This window comes from Ceratosolen solmsi, unplaced genomic scaffold (genome assembly GCF_000503995.2).
Source record: "Ceratosolen solmsi marchali unplaced genomic scaffold, CerSol_1.0 scaffold41, whole genome shotgun sequence".
Taxonomy (NCBI): Eukaryota; Metazoa; Arthropoda; class Insecta; order Hymenoptera; family Agaonidae; genus Ceratosolen; species Ceratosolen solmsi.
Window position 1 is genome coordinate 4,681,175 of NW_011948424.1, and position 18,610 is coordinate 4,699,784.

An 18,610-nucleotide genomic window follows, 5' to 3' on the forward strand; every position below is an offset into this window, starting at 1 on the left:
CGTATTACCGTCCCATCGTTTATTTTAGTATCAAAGGAGGCACTTTCCACTAATGGCTCCAACACAATAACGAACAAAATATATACCAACTGTAGATTTACGAGATTCCTTTACTCCAAGTTCATCGGACGCACGTGTGTCATTATGATGTGTCTGTGGTGAGTACTTAAATCGAGAAATCGGCTCGATATGTCGATGCTAAGCTTCACCAAGAATTCGTGGAATAGCCGTTACCGACGTTACTACGCGCCTTTGAGCCTAATGTGACTCGAGCCTCGTTGTTTCAAGGTTCACCTCGTCGACGACGTTCCACGCTCTTGTAAGCCTACCGCAGCGCTTGAGCGGCGAGCGTCACGTCTCCTTGGTCCTCGCCGCTGGCGCCGAAGTCATTACGTTCGTACTAACCTACCTGGTGATATCATCGCGCTGCGGTCGTCGTCGTCCACTCTGCGCGGCCCAGCTCCTTGTCGGCATCATCTGTCTCTCAATCGGCGTCTTTGCCCTCCTTCGGACACAGCTCGCGGCGATCGAATGGCTTGGTGAGTGTAAGACAGGACAGCGGACGAATGGGACGAGTATGGAGGAGCGGGTGGCACCACTCCCCACCTCCTTACAGTCCAATTTAATTCTTTACCCGCTTTCTAGAGCGTGTCGACCCGGATCTCAAGGTCAAATTGTCTGTATTATTGAGCTCGGGTCGAGATAACGTTCGATTTGCCTGACCACCACCTTTTGTAAAATCTACCTCGCTGGGAGCAATTTTACCAAATGGATGGGTGCTTAATGAAACTTTTATTTTTTATTATTGAAATTACTTTGGTATTATCATTTATTTATTTTCGCTCATTTCGTGCTAGCGATGCATTGTCATTAACGACTTTCATTAGCTTTTGAAGTCATCGTTCGTCGACGTCAATGTACTCTCGATGCATGGAAAACAGGTTGGATCGACAGTAGTATTTAAGTATTTAAATAATTTTATATATTTTTTATTTTAGTATTTAACAAGTGAAAATTTCTTCTAAGATTTTTAAACGAGTATCGAGTTGAATACATTATGCACGATCCTGGCTTCAAGTTTTTGTTTATATATATATATATATATATATAACGATAATTTAAGTAAAGTGAAGCAGCATTTAGTAAATTTATACTTTTTTCTGCTTTTTATTTAAAATTATTAAAAATAATTTTCCTACAGTCTCTTCAAATAACGAATATATATATATATATATATATATATATATAGTTGGGTATTATCAAAATGAGCGATTCTATTCGATTAATTAAAATTGTTATTTAAATAAATTAAATCTTTATATTTTCATTTTTTATTGTAATTTTTTTTACTTCTGTATATTGTCACTCTTTCAATAAACTCTTGTTCATATATTGGTATGATTATACGTTTGTAAATATTAATTTTATTCTAATGAATACATTGAAATAGTAACAAAATACCATCAAGTTTCTTTAGCAATTAGAAGCAATTCGAATGAAAAGAAATTTTCTTTTAAATGACAATTAGGCATTTGTTTTTCATAATGCATCCTTTAGTGTCTATTTGTTTATCGATTGGTGATCCATCGGCTCGAGTGCTTTTCTATTTTTCTTTTAATCGATCAATAAATTTCTTTCTTTCTAAGATAAATTTATAAAATTATTTCTTTTTTTTTTCATACAGTACTGTGTATTTCTTTATAACGTTCTTTTAATTATCATTCCAGTATATGCCAAAACAATAATCGTCATGTTTGGAAGAATTGCAAACATTAGCTCTTTCTTTATATTACGACTTTTAGTAATTGAACTTTTTCCTACGATTTCACGCGGAACTGGAATTGGATTATGCATTGGCGCAGAAATGCTGGGAGGTCTACTTATGCCTTACATTTCAATATTAAATAATTACGTCCCGGTAAGTAAAAAGACTAATTTTTTATGGCATTTCGTATACAATTTTGAACTTTGTTTAAAAAAGAATAATTAAATGTAATGTTCTGCGCAATTGTAGCATTGTAATATATAATTAATATCAAATATAAGATTTACTAAGGTTATTTGAGTGAAATTTTGTATTTATTAAAATTATAAATATTACATACTTAAATCTACTTGCAATGTAAATAATAATGTAATATTGAATCGTTTTGCAGGAACTCGCGCGCTTTTTAATAGGATTTCTTTGCATCTGTGCAAGCTTTTTATGTCTAAAGTTTCCTGAAACTTTTTATGAAATTTTACCGGATTCAGTCGAAGCAGCGAACATTTTAGGTCAAAAAAAGAAAAGTATAAAACGCAACAATGAAAAAGAATCAATAGATCGATCAAAAAATTCTGAGGTTTTGCGAGAAAAACTTTTTTCGGAAGATTGGGTTGATGCTGGAAATGGTATAATCGTTAATTTTACAGATAAAAAGAATTTAAAATAAATTAAGAACTATTGACTGATTATATTGTTAATTTTTTTTTTTTTTTTTTTTTTTTTTTTTTTTTTTTTTTTTTTTTTATTAACCATTTTAAGCGGCAAAATTCCATTTCTGCTGTTTAAATAAATTTGCCTTGTTGACGTTAAAGACTTCTCATAATTGTAAATATAAATATTCATAAGTACTGTCGCTGAGAAACCAAAGTGTATGCGTAGCTTAAAAAATATGTAATATAATAATTTTTCACAATAAATATGTCTTATTTTAAAAACATTGAAATTGGTAAATTTGATTATATTAAAGCAGTTTATTTATTTATCGGTTAAATTATAGTATCTTGATATATGTTCAATAAATGGTACATTATTTTTAGTTATAGAAATACGCATATACATTATTTATTCAAATATTAAATATAAAAATTTACATGTTTATTGTACTTTGCACGTTTATAAAAACTTTCAATTTTATAATCAAAATCATTTATTAGTTTAGATTATGTTATTGAATAGTGTAACGAAGCTTTCTGTTTATACTAATGCATAACATTTCATTTTTCTTTGCATTACGTATTCAAATGAAAAATTTGTAAATATAGGATTGTAAAATTTACCTATGAAACTACATTCTTATAAATGTAAATTAATATTTGTACAAAATAAAGTATTTCAAATAATTCATGATTATATATTTTTATATAAATTTTATCACTGTATAAAATCATTATTAAATTGTTTTAAATTCTTCAAAAATTTTCATTTCATATTGTACATTTATAACACACGAATCTCTGTTTATTGGGTAAAAGAAGGATAATTCGATGTTTATATACAAAATTATTCTTGAAATGCGTCGATTTCATTTTTTAAAATTACAATTAAATATTAATATATATTGAAAATATATACTTAAAAAGTTTGTAATTTAAAAATTTATTTATAAACGTAAGTATTAATTTAATTGTTGTAGAAAATCTAAATGAATGTGGCTATTATTGATATAATTTTTTTGTTTTGTTTTTTAATCTTCATGTAAAAATACAGAACTGCATAATTGCTAATTTCCTTACAATAATTGTATTATAATAAATGTTATAAATACGAATTATCAAAAACACAGTAGTATAATAATACCCTTACTCATTCCTTTTTTATCCATTCACTGTGACATAATTTTTTATATTTCAATTTATTATAAAGTAATAAAGATCATGATTGTTCAAGGATTGAGTTACTAATATCCAAAACTATTCTAAATAGTCAATGTACTGAATATTAAAATAATATTGCAACATATTACAAGTCAAGTCTCTTTTTAAACATTATAAAAGATGTTTTATTGCATTGAAATTATGTTGGAATTAAATCGTAATGCTTAAAATAAAATCTTATTAAAGATTAAAATATGGGTAAAGCATGTATAAATGCATAATTAAAATATTCTGTTCTAATAAATATAAAAATTGTTTTATTAATGAGTTATCACAGAAGAATCTAATGATCTTCATTAATCATAGATTCTTAGGAACAAAGTAATTTGAGTCTTAAAATTAAGCTTACGCTTCATTATTATTTTAATTCACATTACCAAATAAAAGAAAATCACGTTTATTACGTTCATTTAATTATAATTTCAAAGAACTTTTGGCTGTGCAATTCCATTATTTTGTTGAGGATTATGTTGTACTTGTTCAGCAGCAGATTGTAATAGTCTTGTTCGTCTTCTTGTGTAATGTTGCCAAAGTAAAATTTGTTGATCGTCGATAAACTTAGTACACTGTGAATTAACAACTTCTCGTCTAAAATGCTCATATTGCAAAAGATCAAGGAAGTAAAGACACATTGGATACTTTAAGTATTTTGCATATTCTGGCTCTTTCCAATACAGTAAATACTTTAAATAATTAATGAAAGTTGAGTCTTTAAAGTAACCTCGTTGAGCTAAAACTAAAAAATTTATGTTAATTGAATTACGTAAAGTTAATTCTAATCAATTAGATAATTTTAAGAACTTCTTATGCCTACACCCATCTTAATTTAAACTGTTAAAATTTGATGCAATCAAATTCGAAAATTTCAATGAAAAATAAACAAATTTTTATATCTATTTTATTTATTATTATAATTTATAAAATTCTATGTTATAATATTAAATATATCTTATAATTATTACTATTGAGAAAATAGTTAATAATAGAAATCTAATTAGTTAATATAAAATATTGTTCATGACACGAATGATATAATTTCAATAAAAATTTTTCTTATCACATTTAGTCAAGAAAATTTTAATTCTCCATAAGTAAAAATATTTATTAACAACAGTTTAATAGTAGCTTATACAATTAAAACGATAAGTAGGTTTTCAATTAATGTAGAGTGTTTTATTAAACAACGTGTTTGTGCGCATGAGCATATGTATATTAAAGAACTAATGTATCTTGAACTTTATAAATCGTATTTTTTATTCATGTCTTGAATTAATAGAAAATACAATGTGATGTATTATTCTAGGATTAAGTGTCATCGTATGAAAAGTATTTTAATTGGCAACTCACTTGCTAATTTACACTTATTAAATTAATTAATTCATTATATATTTTAAAACTTACAATTCAAATAATTTGGATTAGCTAGACATTGAACAAATTCCAATTCCACTTGGAATCGCATTCGCTGTTGATCGTCCGTTTCTGGTGCTCCTTCAAAGAAATGAAATGATTCATTATTAATAATGAAGCTTATATTACTCTTAATAATTGTATCAATCATTTAATATTAATATATTGTAAAATTAGCAAATTCACAACTTAAAAAATAAATAGATTTATGTCTTTCAAAATAAACAAATATTGAGGTTAATGTATTGTCACGGTATACTTTTAACCGCTGGTTTTCAATGAAAAACGTTTATATTCACATTAGTTGAATAAATTTGAGTTAAAAAAAAAACATACTTTGAACATAATCATTTATATGTTATATATTTATTTACCGTTCATTCCAATAAATGGTTTTCTTCCTCTTACAAAATTTTGTTCATCAAATTGGTTCATATTATAATCACGCGCATTTACAACCTTCCTTTTCTCTTTTCTTTCCTTTTTTTCTCCCTTTTTTTTCGTTTTTTCGTTTTTTTTCCGTTTTTTTTTTTTCGTTTTTTTTTTTTTTTTTTTTAAAACGATTAACGTTATTGTATTAAACTGGAAAAGGTGTATTGAAAATCGATTCAAAACCAAAGTATAAGGTTTAAAAATTTATGACAGCACCTCAAATACGAATCATCTCTTCGTCGTATAACATCGCCATGTTGGACATTTAAAGATGGCGCACGAAGCAGCAAATTACGTTCTAACCTTTCCCTGAAATTTTTTGGCGCCGGCAATTTGCGCGCACCGAATGTATTCTACCTTGTAATGCATAGCGTATTGTAGAATGGTAGTAAATTATTATCAAGTAGGTTCTCTACACTTCTCGCTTTATAATTATTTAATCATTTATTTAGAGATTTCATTTATCGTAGCCTTTAAAGTTCATTAATATCCGAGGAATTTTTCGTAAAATGTAGCCGAAAACTCCATCGATTCTCCTTGTTATCCAAATGCATTATTAAACCTTGGCGCTCATTGACAACATCTTACAATAATTGTGAAATTATTATTGACCTATATGTGATTAATGTAAAATCCCTTTAAATATACCTTTTAAACGTCCGTAGACAAGTTTTTGACATATTTTACACTGATTTTAATCGTATTTTCCACGACGCCGGTATTAATTGCCCCAAACATTCATGTTTCCCATTCGGCGCAAGAAGGAGAAAAGGAGAAAAGGCGATAACGTTAGATAGGAGCACGCGTGGCTTTTTACATGGTTCTGCCTACGAGGGCATACAAGCAGCACGGATTTAATAAAAGATGGACGGAATGTCGAACTCGACGAAGTTATGACTTGAAGCAGAAAGTATTGAAAAGACAATTCGAGTTTGAGGAACTTTCGTGAATGAGGGTAAGTGATTTAAATATCTTCCTGTATTAGCCGTAGTGAAATGTTGTAAGTGTATATTTGGATAAATCGAGAATTCCACGGATGTCATAAATATTTATAATATTTGTCGTGTAAAATAGTATGTCGTCCGTTTTAATTCTCTCATGCACTGCGAACGATTTCTATTTTTATAACTGAGCTCTTGACATTATTAATCACTATTGTCTTATGTCGGATAATGAAGTATGAAAAATGAAATGTTTTTATTTTGGTATATGTAATTGGGGACAGATTCAGATATGTCGAGGCAAAATGAATCCAGATCAACTCCAGAACGAAGAATCCTTGGTGAACTGGGAAACTCCACTCCAGATTCGCCAACAGCTAATCTGAGACTACTTACGACTTTAGCATCAAACTTAAAAAATGTAACTTACAATCCATGCCAGGGATGCTCGAGCTCCAGCAGCGTAGTGGAACTACCACCTGCGAGGGATTCGAACTGTATGAAACTACTTCCACGAAAAGAGAAGTCACTTAGTCTTTTGTGCAATAAGTGAGTATTAACCTGTTGTCGGTTTAAGATATTTATATATTGTCCATTGTTAGTTGCATATTTTTGTAAAATAAAATGATTTCAGCGACTATTGATAATTGAGAAGCGGTTCATTATAATAGAGTATACGTGCTGCTAATACGTATTTAAAATACTGCAATTTAATATGCAAACTATCAACTAATTCATTTTTTATTTACAGATTTTTAAATTTATTCCCTTTAACAATTGAAGAGAATGCTCGGAAAGAAATTTCTCTTAACACAACTGCTCAAGCTCTTGGTACCGAAAAGCGAAGAATATACGACATAATAAATGTTTTGGAAAGCTTAGAAATGGCTTCAAAAGCTGGTAAGAATCAATATTTTTGGCATGGACAATCGCGATTACCCATGACACTTGCCAAACTAAAAATGTCTGCTATTGAGCTTGGATTAAAGAAGCAAATTCAAGAGATACAAAAAATTAATAGAGCTTATTTAGATGATTCGGGTCGATCTTGTAATAATTATTCGACAACTTTAATGGTGCCTCAAAGTCCCGTTGTAGACTATCGTTTCCCCGATAACTCTGTTAAGGAAGACAAAAGTTTAGGTGTCATGTGTCGAAAATTTGTTATGCTTTTCCTCGTCTCATTAAAGGTAATAATATTAAATTAAATTGAAATATAACGTATTTCTAAAATTAAATACTACAATTCTTATGCGTTTAAAATATGATTTAAGAGATATTTGCATTTCATGCACTTGTTTGAGAAATAAAACTATTATTCAAAATTATTAATCAAATATCATAGAAGTATAAGCTTATAAAAGATTAAAAATCACAGTTAAAGGCAAAATTCTAATTACTTGTATGCCTTTATCTTTGCATTAAGTTTGAAATTTGTGAAAATATTTTTGATTGTTTAAAGAATTTAAGATATGATAAGATTAGCAATCAGACACAATATAACATTGGATAAAAATTGAAAATAATATTAAGCAACAATTTTATGTCCTAGAATGGCGTTATAAACTTAGATATAGCTGCAAAAGTCTTGATCAACGAACAAGACAATTCTGTAAATATAAAAAGCAGCACGACGCAATCGCGATATAAAACAAAAGTTAGAAGGCTTTACGACATTGCAAACGTTTTATCCGCTATCGGTTTGATCGAGAAGGTTGATTTATACAATTGTATTATTAGGAAGCCTATTTTTAAATATACAGGACCAAGCATCGATTGTATTAATTTCGATTCAGGTAAGCATTAATAAGACTATAAATTGAAAAATATAGGACTAAAACAGATTTTTATACCTTTTATAATTATATTGTATAATTTAAACAATTTGTACAATATAAAAATTATATTTTATCCTTCAAATTTAATAAGATATTCGAGCGCTCGTACATTTGTTTATCTATGAATTATCTATGAATCGACGTATCTTTATTCAATTAATCGGCACTTACTTTTGCAATAGAAATTCTATCTACTGAAAATGAAAGTCAATCGCTAGTAGGAATGACTACACCAAATAAAAAATCGAACGTCCTTAGTTATCACGCATTAAGTAGAATTTCAAGATTATATTCAAGTACCCCAATCGGAAATAAACGCGAGCCAAGGAAAAGAAAGCTATTTGATTCAGGTAAACAAATCAAATTATCAGAATAATGATTTAAAAAGACAAAACAAAACAAAACAAAACAAAACAAAAAAAACAGAACGCGAAATAACATATGTCGTAATAATATATAGATATTTTTTTCTATTTGCTTTATTAATTGTAAAATAAAATTATTTATTATGATAAAGAATAATAAGCAATAGTTCACAATTTTAATTATTAAATAATTCATTCATTTTAAATATATTTGTCTGAATTTTAATGACTTTTAGTAAACTTTTTTTCATTATTATTTATTTTAATACATAAACGCAATCTTACATATTATCGTTAAATGTAATATAACTTTACACTCATTCTAATTGCAGATAATAAATTTAATCGAACTCAGAGTTCATCTAATTTAAGCAAATCGGAAACTCGATCTCTAGATCGTTTGGATGATTCAATTTTACAAGTCGTTGAAATGGAATTGAAACGAATGAAGTCTAACGAGCATAAACCAAAAGTTTGTACTAAGCTCTTTCCAAGACACAATTCTGATTCATGCATTTCGCCTTCAAAAGAGGATATAAATTTGGGCAGTGCAAAGTTGGATAACGTAGCTTCAACAATTCCTGAAGTCTTACAAATATCCACTACAGATTCACCAGTTGCTCTTCCAGTAGTTAGTAAAGAAAATCTAGTCAATGAATCCTGCAAACTTGTCACGCCGATTCGCACGGTGCGAATAAATGTGCCTTTGGAGTTAAAAATTACACCGTTCAAGTTGCAAGAATGCAATACCCCAAAATTTGTGAAACTCACTAATTTTGATATGAAGAAATTGGTGCCCATCTCGAAAGAGGATATTAAAATTAAGTTAGCTTCTGTCAATTCTACAGAGAAAGTGCAAAATCCTATCCACAAACCAAATGTTGCAATTATGACACAGATACCAATTAAAAAGATTTCTGCGGGTGATATTTTTAAAGCTATAAAAGTAGGTAATACGTTTCAATTAGTTCCAATCGAGCACAAAAGTGATAGTAATCAAAAGAATTAAATAATAGCAACGAGGGATGTCTTTAATAGGCTTAACCAAAAGGTTGTGCTCATATTTTTATATAATTGTGTCTATCGAGACATAGGTAAATGCTATGTCTATAATAAAACAAATGTATATACAGAGATTTTTTTTTATAGATTTATGTATTCATTAATTCGCAAGTAAAAATGCACTTATATGCATAATTTGCATATTTCAGTTCTATGTAATATGGCAAAAAAAAAAAAAAAAAAAAAAAAAAAAAATTTCATGACTATCGGTCAATCGTTATATATAAAAAGGAAATATATTTATTAATGTTATGTGGCAGCAGGTTAGATTTAAGAACAAATTAAGTCGCTTTTGTATTACCAAAGCATTTTTTGTTAGATCTCCCAGCTTAGACTGTTAAAATTTTTGGAATCGAGCAATTTATTTCAAATTTAGTTATAAATATACTAAAAAAGTAATCAATAATGTTATATAATAATAGTTGTTTTTATAATTATATTTTATATATGCTGCAATAGTTTTTTTTTTTTGTGAAATTTGCTAATACTAAATAAATAGTCTTATGAAAATTGTATTATTTAAAACTCAATCTAATATTTCGATTTTTTTGTAATTTGTACACGGATTCTTTATTAATCTTCAACATTTTTATTTTAAATTTTATAATACAAGAATAAACAGAATTTTTTCATAATGTAATAAATTTAAATAAAAATTTCTTTATTTACAGATTGTTGTTGAATAAATGTTTTTGACAAGAACAGCATTGTTTTTATTATATACTGTATTTAATAAGTTATTGCTATATAGTAAAAAAATTCTTTAAACCTATAAATTTATTTCATTTTAATAAACTCTATCCAGTCCTTCAACTTCTAACTTCCGATTAACTTTCCCATTCAATGTAATCGCGTTGATTCGTATCATTGTTTGCGGTATTCTGAAAACTACAAGAAAAATTATTAACTTTTTAAATGAAATGGATAAAGGTAAAGCTATTATAAATAAAAAATTAAATAAATATAAACATTAATCATAACAGAATCATATTGTCTATTTAACTGTTAATTTGGACACATGATAAAACCGTGTTAGTTTAATATCATTTTTAAAAATAAATAAAATCAGGAAGTTTGTAAGTAAATGAAAAGTACTTTTTAAATTGTATATGAATATCTTATTTCTCACTACAATACAGAACATTTAATTAAATAATTAAATTTAAGTATGACATAAATTGTTATTATAAATTATATCTTAAAAAATTAGTAAAGTAGATTGTTTGATAATAAGAGCCAAAATTTGTTAGTAATTTCAAAAACCATGATTATAAAAGGTATTAAAATATATTTGAATGTTAATACTTTTTATATACAGATTATATATATATTATTTTTGGTAAAATAATGATATCGTTAAATTGGTATTTAGAAATATATTTTAATTTATGTGTGTAAATGAATTTTTAATAATTTAACGCTAAAATATCATTTAGTGCAAATATTAAAATGATTTATATTTTATAATAATTAGAAAATTATTAATGAAAAAGCTCACAATGTATTCTGCGGTATTGTTTCCTTTTTCTAAATCTGAAGTGTGTTATTGTCTGCGAAAAGGTTTTGTCAATCACAGTCGCATTTATAGAAACCAACTCTCTATTAAGTATTGGCCTCCCGATCAATGAAAAGTCTGTACCACCAACAAGTAGTACTTTTTCAAGTTTAATTTTGTCACCGGGTTGTGGTGGCCAGTATCCTCTTACAACAACAAGATCGCTTTCTGTTATTTTATGTTGCTTACCAGCAAGATGTATAATAGCAAATAATCGTCCGGTTTTGTTTTCAGCAATTTGTTCATTTATTTGCTCACAAACATCTAAAAACACCATTTCAAAATCAATATCACTATCGCAAAATTATCTGAAATTGTTTATTAATAATTAAATTCTATATAAAAATAGACCTGCAGCAATCTTCGCATCTTCTTTTGTAGTATTTATTACTTCAGTTTGATAATCCGGTTTCTTGTCTATCCATGGTATACTTCTTGGGACTCCTTTGATTTTTCTATAATTCCGAATCCCAGCAATTAATAAAGTTTGGCACACTAAAAAAATCCGTTTTACGTGAAATGTTTAAATAATAATAATGTATTATTGATTTGAATTAGAATTTTTCAGCAATGAAGCAGGTTATGTTTATGTAATTGATCATTAATTTTTCATTCATATTGGCAATATTAATATAAAATAAAAAAGCACTTACTAATAGATGGTTGTTTTATTAAGAAATTAGAATCAACTTTTTTTGAACATGTTTGCATTCCGATATTTAAAAAACGAGAAAAATTTATGAGAGATACCATGTTGAACTTTACTTATAATCTTTGATTTTTCATATACAATAGAACAATTTCATCGATACATAATAAAATTCATAAATATAATATTCACATTTTCATTAACGGGTTATCGTATACTAAATAATTACGAGTATATTCTAAATTTCTTTCAAACAAATCATTATATTTATACTTTACAATTGTATAATTTCAGTTGTTATTCGATAAAAATACGTTTTTATTAAAAAAAAAAACCAAAAGCAAATTAATTGCTTATTATGAAATTTAATACAAAAAATAAATAAATAATTAATCCTATTTATTATCAAATTGTTATTATTACAATTGCTTTTAAATGCATTTTAAAATGACGGAAAAATTGGAATATTAATTAAATATCTTAAATTTAGTGTAAATTTTGCTCAAATTCTAAAACATAATACAGAAAATGTTTTTATAAAAAGAAACTTAATTATTTCAAGAAAACCAAAAGGATCATGTAAATTCGAATATTTTCAATGGGTTGTATAAATACATTATCACTACGTTGTTTTTCGTTTTATACTCAAAATTTTATTATAACTAAAACAAAAAGCATTCTATACGTTTACTTTTGAGATCCAAATTGACAAAATATCTCAATAATATTTTATAATATTTCTATTACAGTATTAAGTATAATTGATTTATTTTAAAAATTAGTACACATATTTTTAAAAAATTTTCTTTTTTTTTCTTTTTCAATGAATCATATCTGTGAATCATATCAATGAACATTTAATAGCATAATTACTTTACATCCATACATTATATTATAAAAATAGTATTGAGAAAAATATTAATATCTATTGGAAATTAATATCTGGATAAATTTTTAGTAATCTCTCATTCATATATATATATATAATATATTATTTGATAATTATATTATTAATTATCGGCTATCTATCTTAAATATTAATATGTGAAATGCTTGGGATTTCTTTTAAGAAATAAAAACAGCCATTTAATACATCATCCTTTAATTGATGATATTTATTTCCTTGTTCAGCATTCGTCTAACAATAATTTTTATTATTCTTGATATTATATATATGTTTATTCATTAAATACTGCATATAAAAATCTCGGAATTGTAATTTTAAAACCAGTTCAATGTTTTACGAATTCTAAATGCAATGTCATTAATATAAGTAAAATTTGCTGTAAAATAATTCAAACCAATTATATATATATATATATATATATATATATATATATATATATATTGCAAATATTATTTGCAAAGAATAATGTTTTAACAGTAAAAATAATTTGTACAAATTTATAATACACAATACATAAAATGTACATCTTATTAAAATTCAGTTTGTTAAAAAAAAATCATTAGTAGTAATGATAAATATTTACATTATTTATTTTTGCCCTACCAATATAACAATTTATTTATCATACTTGCCTTACGAATAAGTTTCACTAGACAATTAATTAACGAAAATTTGACTAATAACTTTATGAGTATAATAATTGAATGAAATAATTAAACTATTTATTTTATTCACAATTTTCAGAATTTTAACAAATTGTCTTAAATTTCCTTCTTCTAATTATAAAACTTTTTCTATTTTTTTTTTTTTATATCTGCGTATATGTATTGAAATATAAGATCTTGGATTGAATATATTTATTTCATTATACGTAACATTGCATATAATTTATTAAACTATTTATCGCATTATTAAAGTAATCGGTCTATGTACCATGTACAAATTAAATATTTTATAGAAAATCTATAATTCTATGGTATTCTATATCATATCATATTCGATATACTTAGTCGAAATAAATTATGCTCTCATTAATTTAATATATTTTATTATTTAAATTTTTTTTTTTTTTTTTGCATTCACATATAATATCATCGATTTTACTTTTAGCAATAACTATACATTTTTATTAAAATAACCATTCTTATTAATATATAATAAACTTAAGGCTTTTCATAATATATGTGTGTGCCATATATATGTGAAAACGAAATATAAATTTAGGTATATTCTATAAAATATATTAGCAATAATTGTTGAGGAATCATTTTCAGTTACTCTTTTTACAAATATAATCTCAAAGTAAATGGTTAATTTGTTTAATAGATGGTATTGTATTATATCGTATTCTAATTGATAATATGTAATAACTATAATATCCATTCGACTCTAAATATCAAACTTGAATGATTAATCCAATCAATAAAACATAATAAAAAACTTATATTTTATTTCTTATTTCATTACGTATTTTATATTAAAATTCAATTTATCATTAGTAATCGAATCAACATAAATTATAATTTAAATTTCAAAAATATCTTATTATAAAATCCAAGTTGTATTAATAAAAAATTATATTCTCTTCGTGTGTTATTAAGGGCTGCTTAGTATTATATTATTTATGTTCTGTAAAATTATAATGTAACTCCAACTTCTATACATAAAGTCTCGTTACATGTTTTTAAATATCTTTACGCGAATATTCCGAAATCCTACTTAGAGTTTAATTTATATTTAAACTAAGATTTTAAAAGAATTGAAAATTTTAACTAATTTACATACGAAAAAACTGGATATATAATTAATAATAAGCATTGATGAAATGTATAAAAGTAAAATAAAAATATATTTATAATAAATAAATGTTTAATGTTAATGTTTCATTTGTATAATAATAATACTTTTTATTCAAGAAAGTATAGTTTTCAAGTTTTACAAGTTAGTATGTAGATAATTAAACAATTTTCAAAATGTTAATTTAAAAAAAAACGTCAAAAACATTTAATTCAAACTTCACAATTTTCTCTATTTCTCAAGCATTTTATCGATGCTTTTAATTTCACTGTTAAGTAAATATATTTTATCTTATATCTTTAAGTCCATTGGTTTTAATTTCTACAGTACAAAACATTAAAAAATTAATATAATGGTAATAATTCTTAATAATATTTATTTTCTTTATTTACAATATTTATTATTTGTTTAAAATACAATATTAATAATAGTATTTTTGATTATTAATTTTTATTAGACTGATTTTTTAATGTAAATTGTAGATTCTCTAGCTTTTTATTTACATTTCATTAGATTCAAATTATCGCAGATAAAATCATTTACCAAATTACATTGGCAGTCTTCAACTTTAAGAGAATTTATGTCAAAGATGTTTTATCATTCATAATTACATTATATTTCAACAATATATAATATAAATAGGTGACGTGAATATTTTTATTAATTGTATAAATTTTAATTTATAATTATATCGTTGAATATTTTTCAATATATAGATGTTAGTTCACATTTCTTTACTTAATTATTTTTCGAGGTTATATTTATAATATAGTATACTTTTTGAAAAGAAATAATCAATTATAAAAGTTGTATATCATTAAATTAATAAAACTTAGATTTTTTTATATTTTATATAAGCTACTTATGTCATTTCTTAAATTTTTAAGTGTCGTGTGTGCAGTGATGAATTATTATTTTATATTTTTACAGCATTAAAAATGAGCTTAGCCACACGTTTATGTTTATTATTCAGTAAAAATTTAGTCACCGCGACTCGTAGTTTACAATTTGTACAAAGAAATATAAATCTTGACAAAAAGCCTACTCATTTTCTGAGCTATAATGACATTATATATCCAGTACAAGGTTTTGATGAAGAACGTCGTCCAGCTGTAAGTAATCGAACATGTCCTTTCATTTATTAATAATAGTAATAGAATTAATGGGCCATTTTTTTTAGTACGTTTGCCATCAAAAATGTAACATAAGGTATACACCAAAGAAAATGACGTATGTAGCTTGGTTAATTAGAGGTATGTCCGTAGATGAAGCTATTAAACAATTGAGTTTTGTATTGAAAAAAGGAGGAGCAATTGTTAAAGAAGCAATTTTAGAAGCTCAAGCGATGGCTGTTGAACATCATAATGTAGAATTTAAAAGTAATTTATGGGTCGGTGAGTAATTATTTATTTTAAAAAATTGTAATAATAATTTTGGTAGTATTGTATCAGAAATTTTAAATTATAATAAATATTATATTTAATTCATGATAAATTATGTACTCTTAATAGTACAATATAAAAGTGATAAAACAAATTATTAATGCTTTTAATAATAATAATAAAGAAATTAAAAATTAAGTATAGTCCTGGTATATGTAAAAGGTAATTAGCGTGTAAAAATGTAAAGATAATGGCTATAAATATTTGTATCAATTAAGAAAGATCAATGTCTAAACAAAATTATTTTAAATGTTTTTTTACGTCTACATAATATAGTACATAAATTGTCATATATTTTTTTTTTCTTCAGCGGAATCTTTCACATCAAAAGCTTATACAATAAAAGGTAAGAGGAAACACAAAGGAGCACTTTTTGGGGAAGTGAGATATACTTATTGTCATTATTTTGTTCGCCTCGAGGAAGGTGAACCACCTAAAGATTATTATAAAACCAATCATAAATCCTCCAGCGAATTGTTAGAAGATTGGAAAGAACAAATGCGAAGACGTAAAATTCCTAATTCTTTGTAAATAAATTATCTATAAACGTTAATAAATAAACTTTTTTAGTACATTGATAAATTACATTTCTTACAATTTAAATATTAAGGAACGTAGGAAGTCAGGGGTTTTAATTTAAATATAAAGTAATAAGAAGAATTAAAATTTATTCTCTTTAAATAAATGCATACAATACAATTAATATCGTTTACAATTTTAGTTTAGTTCTTCTCCAATGACGCCTCTTAGCGTTGTACCTACATATAAAAAAAAATGAAATATTAACAAAACCATGGCTTTACGATACAGTAAAATTAATATATATCTATAACGATTTTAAAATAAACTTAATCTTTTTACGTTTATAAATGCATTCTGATAACATATTATTATCATGATAGTTTTAGTTCTATAAGCGATAAAATTGCAAATATAAACTAATCATTCCAATCAATGGCAATGTGCATATTTCTTAATAAAAATAAGATCAAACAAACTTCCAGATCATTTAAATAATTAAAAAAAAATTACTTTGACTTGCAATAAGAAAAAGTATTCAAGCCACTTAATATATAGTTGTACACGAAATAATTGTACTAATTTACTTTCTCTCTGAAAAAATGTTCTCGTAAACAAACGCTTAGTTCAATTGCAATTAAACTTTTTATAATGAATTCCTTAAGGCTTGAAAAATGAAAAGCAAGTTGAATTAAAACAATATTTACCGAATGGTATTTCCCGTACGCATTCTCACCCATTGTGGAATGGGTCTGTTTTGTTTCAGTTTCTTTGCAAGCTTACGCTTGATAATAAATGTTTTGTGGGCCGACTAAAACATAAATAATATTGAATAAATACTCAAGAGATCGAAATAGATGAAAAATATTATCAATAACATAAGATGTTAAAGATTTATTAAGATTAAATAGAAAACTTACCATCGCACCTCACGAGAAACTACGAAGAATCAATTAATCTAAAGTCATGAACATAAAAACAAGGATAAAACGCGCGAGGCTCCGGTTCGATTGTCGTTCGCGCATGCGCATTTGGAGCCACGGTATATGCTCGCACAAGCAACGCGCGGGGAATTTGTCGACTCGACATTGCGAATTATTTGGGGTTCTGTACGAACGCTAATGATCGAACATTTTATCGAGATTATTTTCCCGAAATTTTTGAAACTTCTAATTAAATGATTTGAACCATTACCCAAAAATACCGTCACTCTTATACGTTACTACGTTATTCAAAGTAGCGCTTCTTAAAACGATTAAAAATCGAACGATTATTAACATGCAAAGTAGGTGGGGAGTCGCGAGTAACAAATTCATTGCATATACGAATATTATTATCGAGTCGATTAAATATACAAATAACCATACTTTTGTGCTTTAAAGAATATGTTAATTTGTGCAGTCTCGAATTTTAGTTTATACAATACTCTAATTTATTATTTTGAACTCTATCCTTCATGGACTTGAAAAAATGTTTATTCTATTTTGCCAGTTTCACCAAATCAATAAAGAGGCATATAAATTGGAGGATAACTATGCAGATTTGCAGATAAATTTTAAGGTCACTGACAAAATAATTATAATAATAATTGCTAATGGGATGATTGAGTAATAACACTGTTTTTTTGGAATAATAATAATATTGATTATAAATAATCAAAGTTATTTGAAAAATGCATTGACGTGTGTATAATAATAAATCAATTATTAGGATTTTTTTGAATTTAATAATAGACTATTAAAATTTTTTTAAAGGCATTTTTAAAGAAAATATTTCGATGATTACTCGATTGTTTTATGAAATACTAATTTAAACAAGAAAATAATAATAAAAATATTTAGTAGACTATTTCGTACTTTTTGAATTGTACATATCAAATTATTAGATTTTCATTCACGTATATCTAACGTATATCAAAATTTAGAAATAATGTTACTACACTACAATTATAATCTCAACAATTCAACTTTTTACACTGCAGTTATAATCATAACAACTCAATTTTTTTATTATAATACTGTTATTGATTGACGAGAGTGAATAAATCGAGAAAC

The 18,610-nt window shown here is 25.8% G+C and overlaps 5 protein-coding genes across 5 annotated transcripts in view; 3 read left to right on the plus strand and 2 right to left on the minus strand.

The window, feature by feature from the left end:
* Positions 1-2,417, plus strand: part of LOC105362577 (organic cation transporter protein) — a gene marked incomplete at its 3' end in the record, with an annotated part of 8,538 nt that extends 6,121 nt beyond the window's left edge. Inside the window, exons 4-7 of the mRNA XM_011500035.1 lie at positions 1-158; positions 289-539; positions 1,728-1,918; positions 2,157-2,417. The exon at positions 1-158 is cut by the window's left edge and continues 143 nt beyond it. Of these exons, the coding sequence (XP_011498337.1) occupies positions 1-158; positions 289-539; positions 1,728-1,918; positions 2,157-2,417 (861 nt within the window). The remainder of the gene's footprint in view (positions 159-288; positions 540-1,727; positions 1,919-2,156) is intronic.
* A 1,462-nt stretch (positions 2,418-3,879) lies between these two features.
* MED31 (mediator complex subunit 31) lies at positions 3,880-5,531 on the minus strand. The gene is made up of 3 exons (XM_011500036.1): positions 5,424-5,531; positions 5,041-5,130; positions 3,880-4,375 (listed from the first exon to the last, which is right to left on the minus strand). Exons 1-3 carry the CDS (start codon positions 5,482-5,484, stop codon positions 4,062-4,064), a joined length of 465 nt encoding a protein of 154 aa, XP_011498338.1. The 5' UTR covers positions 5,485-5,531; the 3' UTR covers positions 3,880-4,061.
* Positions 5,532-5,575: 44 nt separating this feature from the next.
* Positions 5,576-9,856, plus strand: LOC105362579 (transcription factor E2F8-like). Its single transcript, XM_011500038.1, has 6 exons — positions 5,576-6,436; positions 6,707-6,971; positions 7,174-7,612; positions 7,975-8,218; positions 8,443-8,610; positions 8,958-9,856. Exons 2-6 carry the CDS (start codon positions 6,715-6,717, stop codon positions 9,632-9,634), a joined length of 1,785 nt encoding a protein of 594 aa, XP_011498340.1. The 5' UTR covers positions 5,576-6,436; positions 6,707-6,714; the 3' UTR covers positions 9,635-9,856.
* Positions 9,857-10,445: 589 nt separating this feature from the next.
* mRpL21 (mitochondrial ribosomal protein L21) lies at positions 10,446-12,065 on the minus strand. Its single transcript, XM_011500039.1, has 4 exons — positions 11,896-12,065; positions 11,594-11,737; positions 11,186-11,506; positions 10,446-10,575 (listed from the first exon to the last, which is right to left on the minus strand). Exons 1-4 carry the CDS (start codon positions 11,993-11,995, stop codon positions 10,475-10,477), a joined length of 666 nt encoding a protein of 221 aa, XP_011498341.1. The 5' UTR covers positions 11,996-12,065; the 3' UTR covers positions 10,446-10,474.
* A 3,082-nt stretch (positions 12,066-15,147) lies between these two features.
* Positions 15,148-16,592, plus strand: mRpL22 (mitochondrial ribosomal protein L22). The gene is made up of 4 exons (XM_011500040.1): positions 15,148-15,237; positions 15,526-15,707; positions 15,776-15,989; positions 16,348-16,592. The coding sequence occupies exons 2-4, from the start codon at positions 15,534-15,536 to the stop codon at positions 16,566-16,568; spliced, it is 609 nt and encodes a 202-aa protein (XP_011498342.1). The 5' UTR covers positions 15,148-15,237; positions 15,526-15,533; the 3' UTR covers positions 16,569-16,592.
* Positions 16,593-18,610: the final 2,018 nt, after the last annotated feature.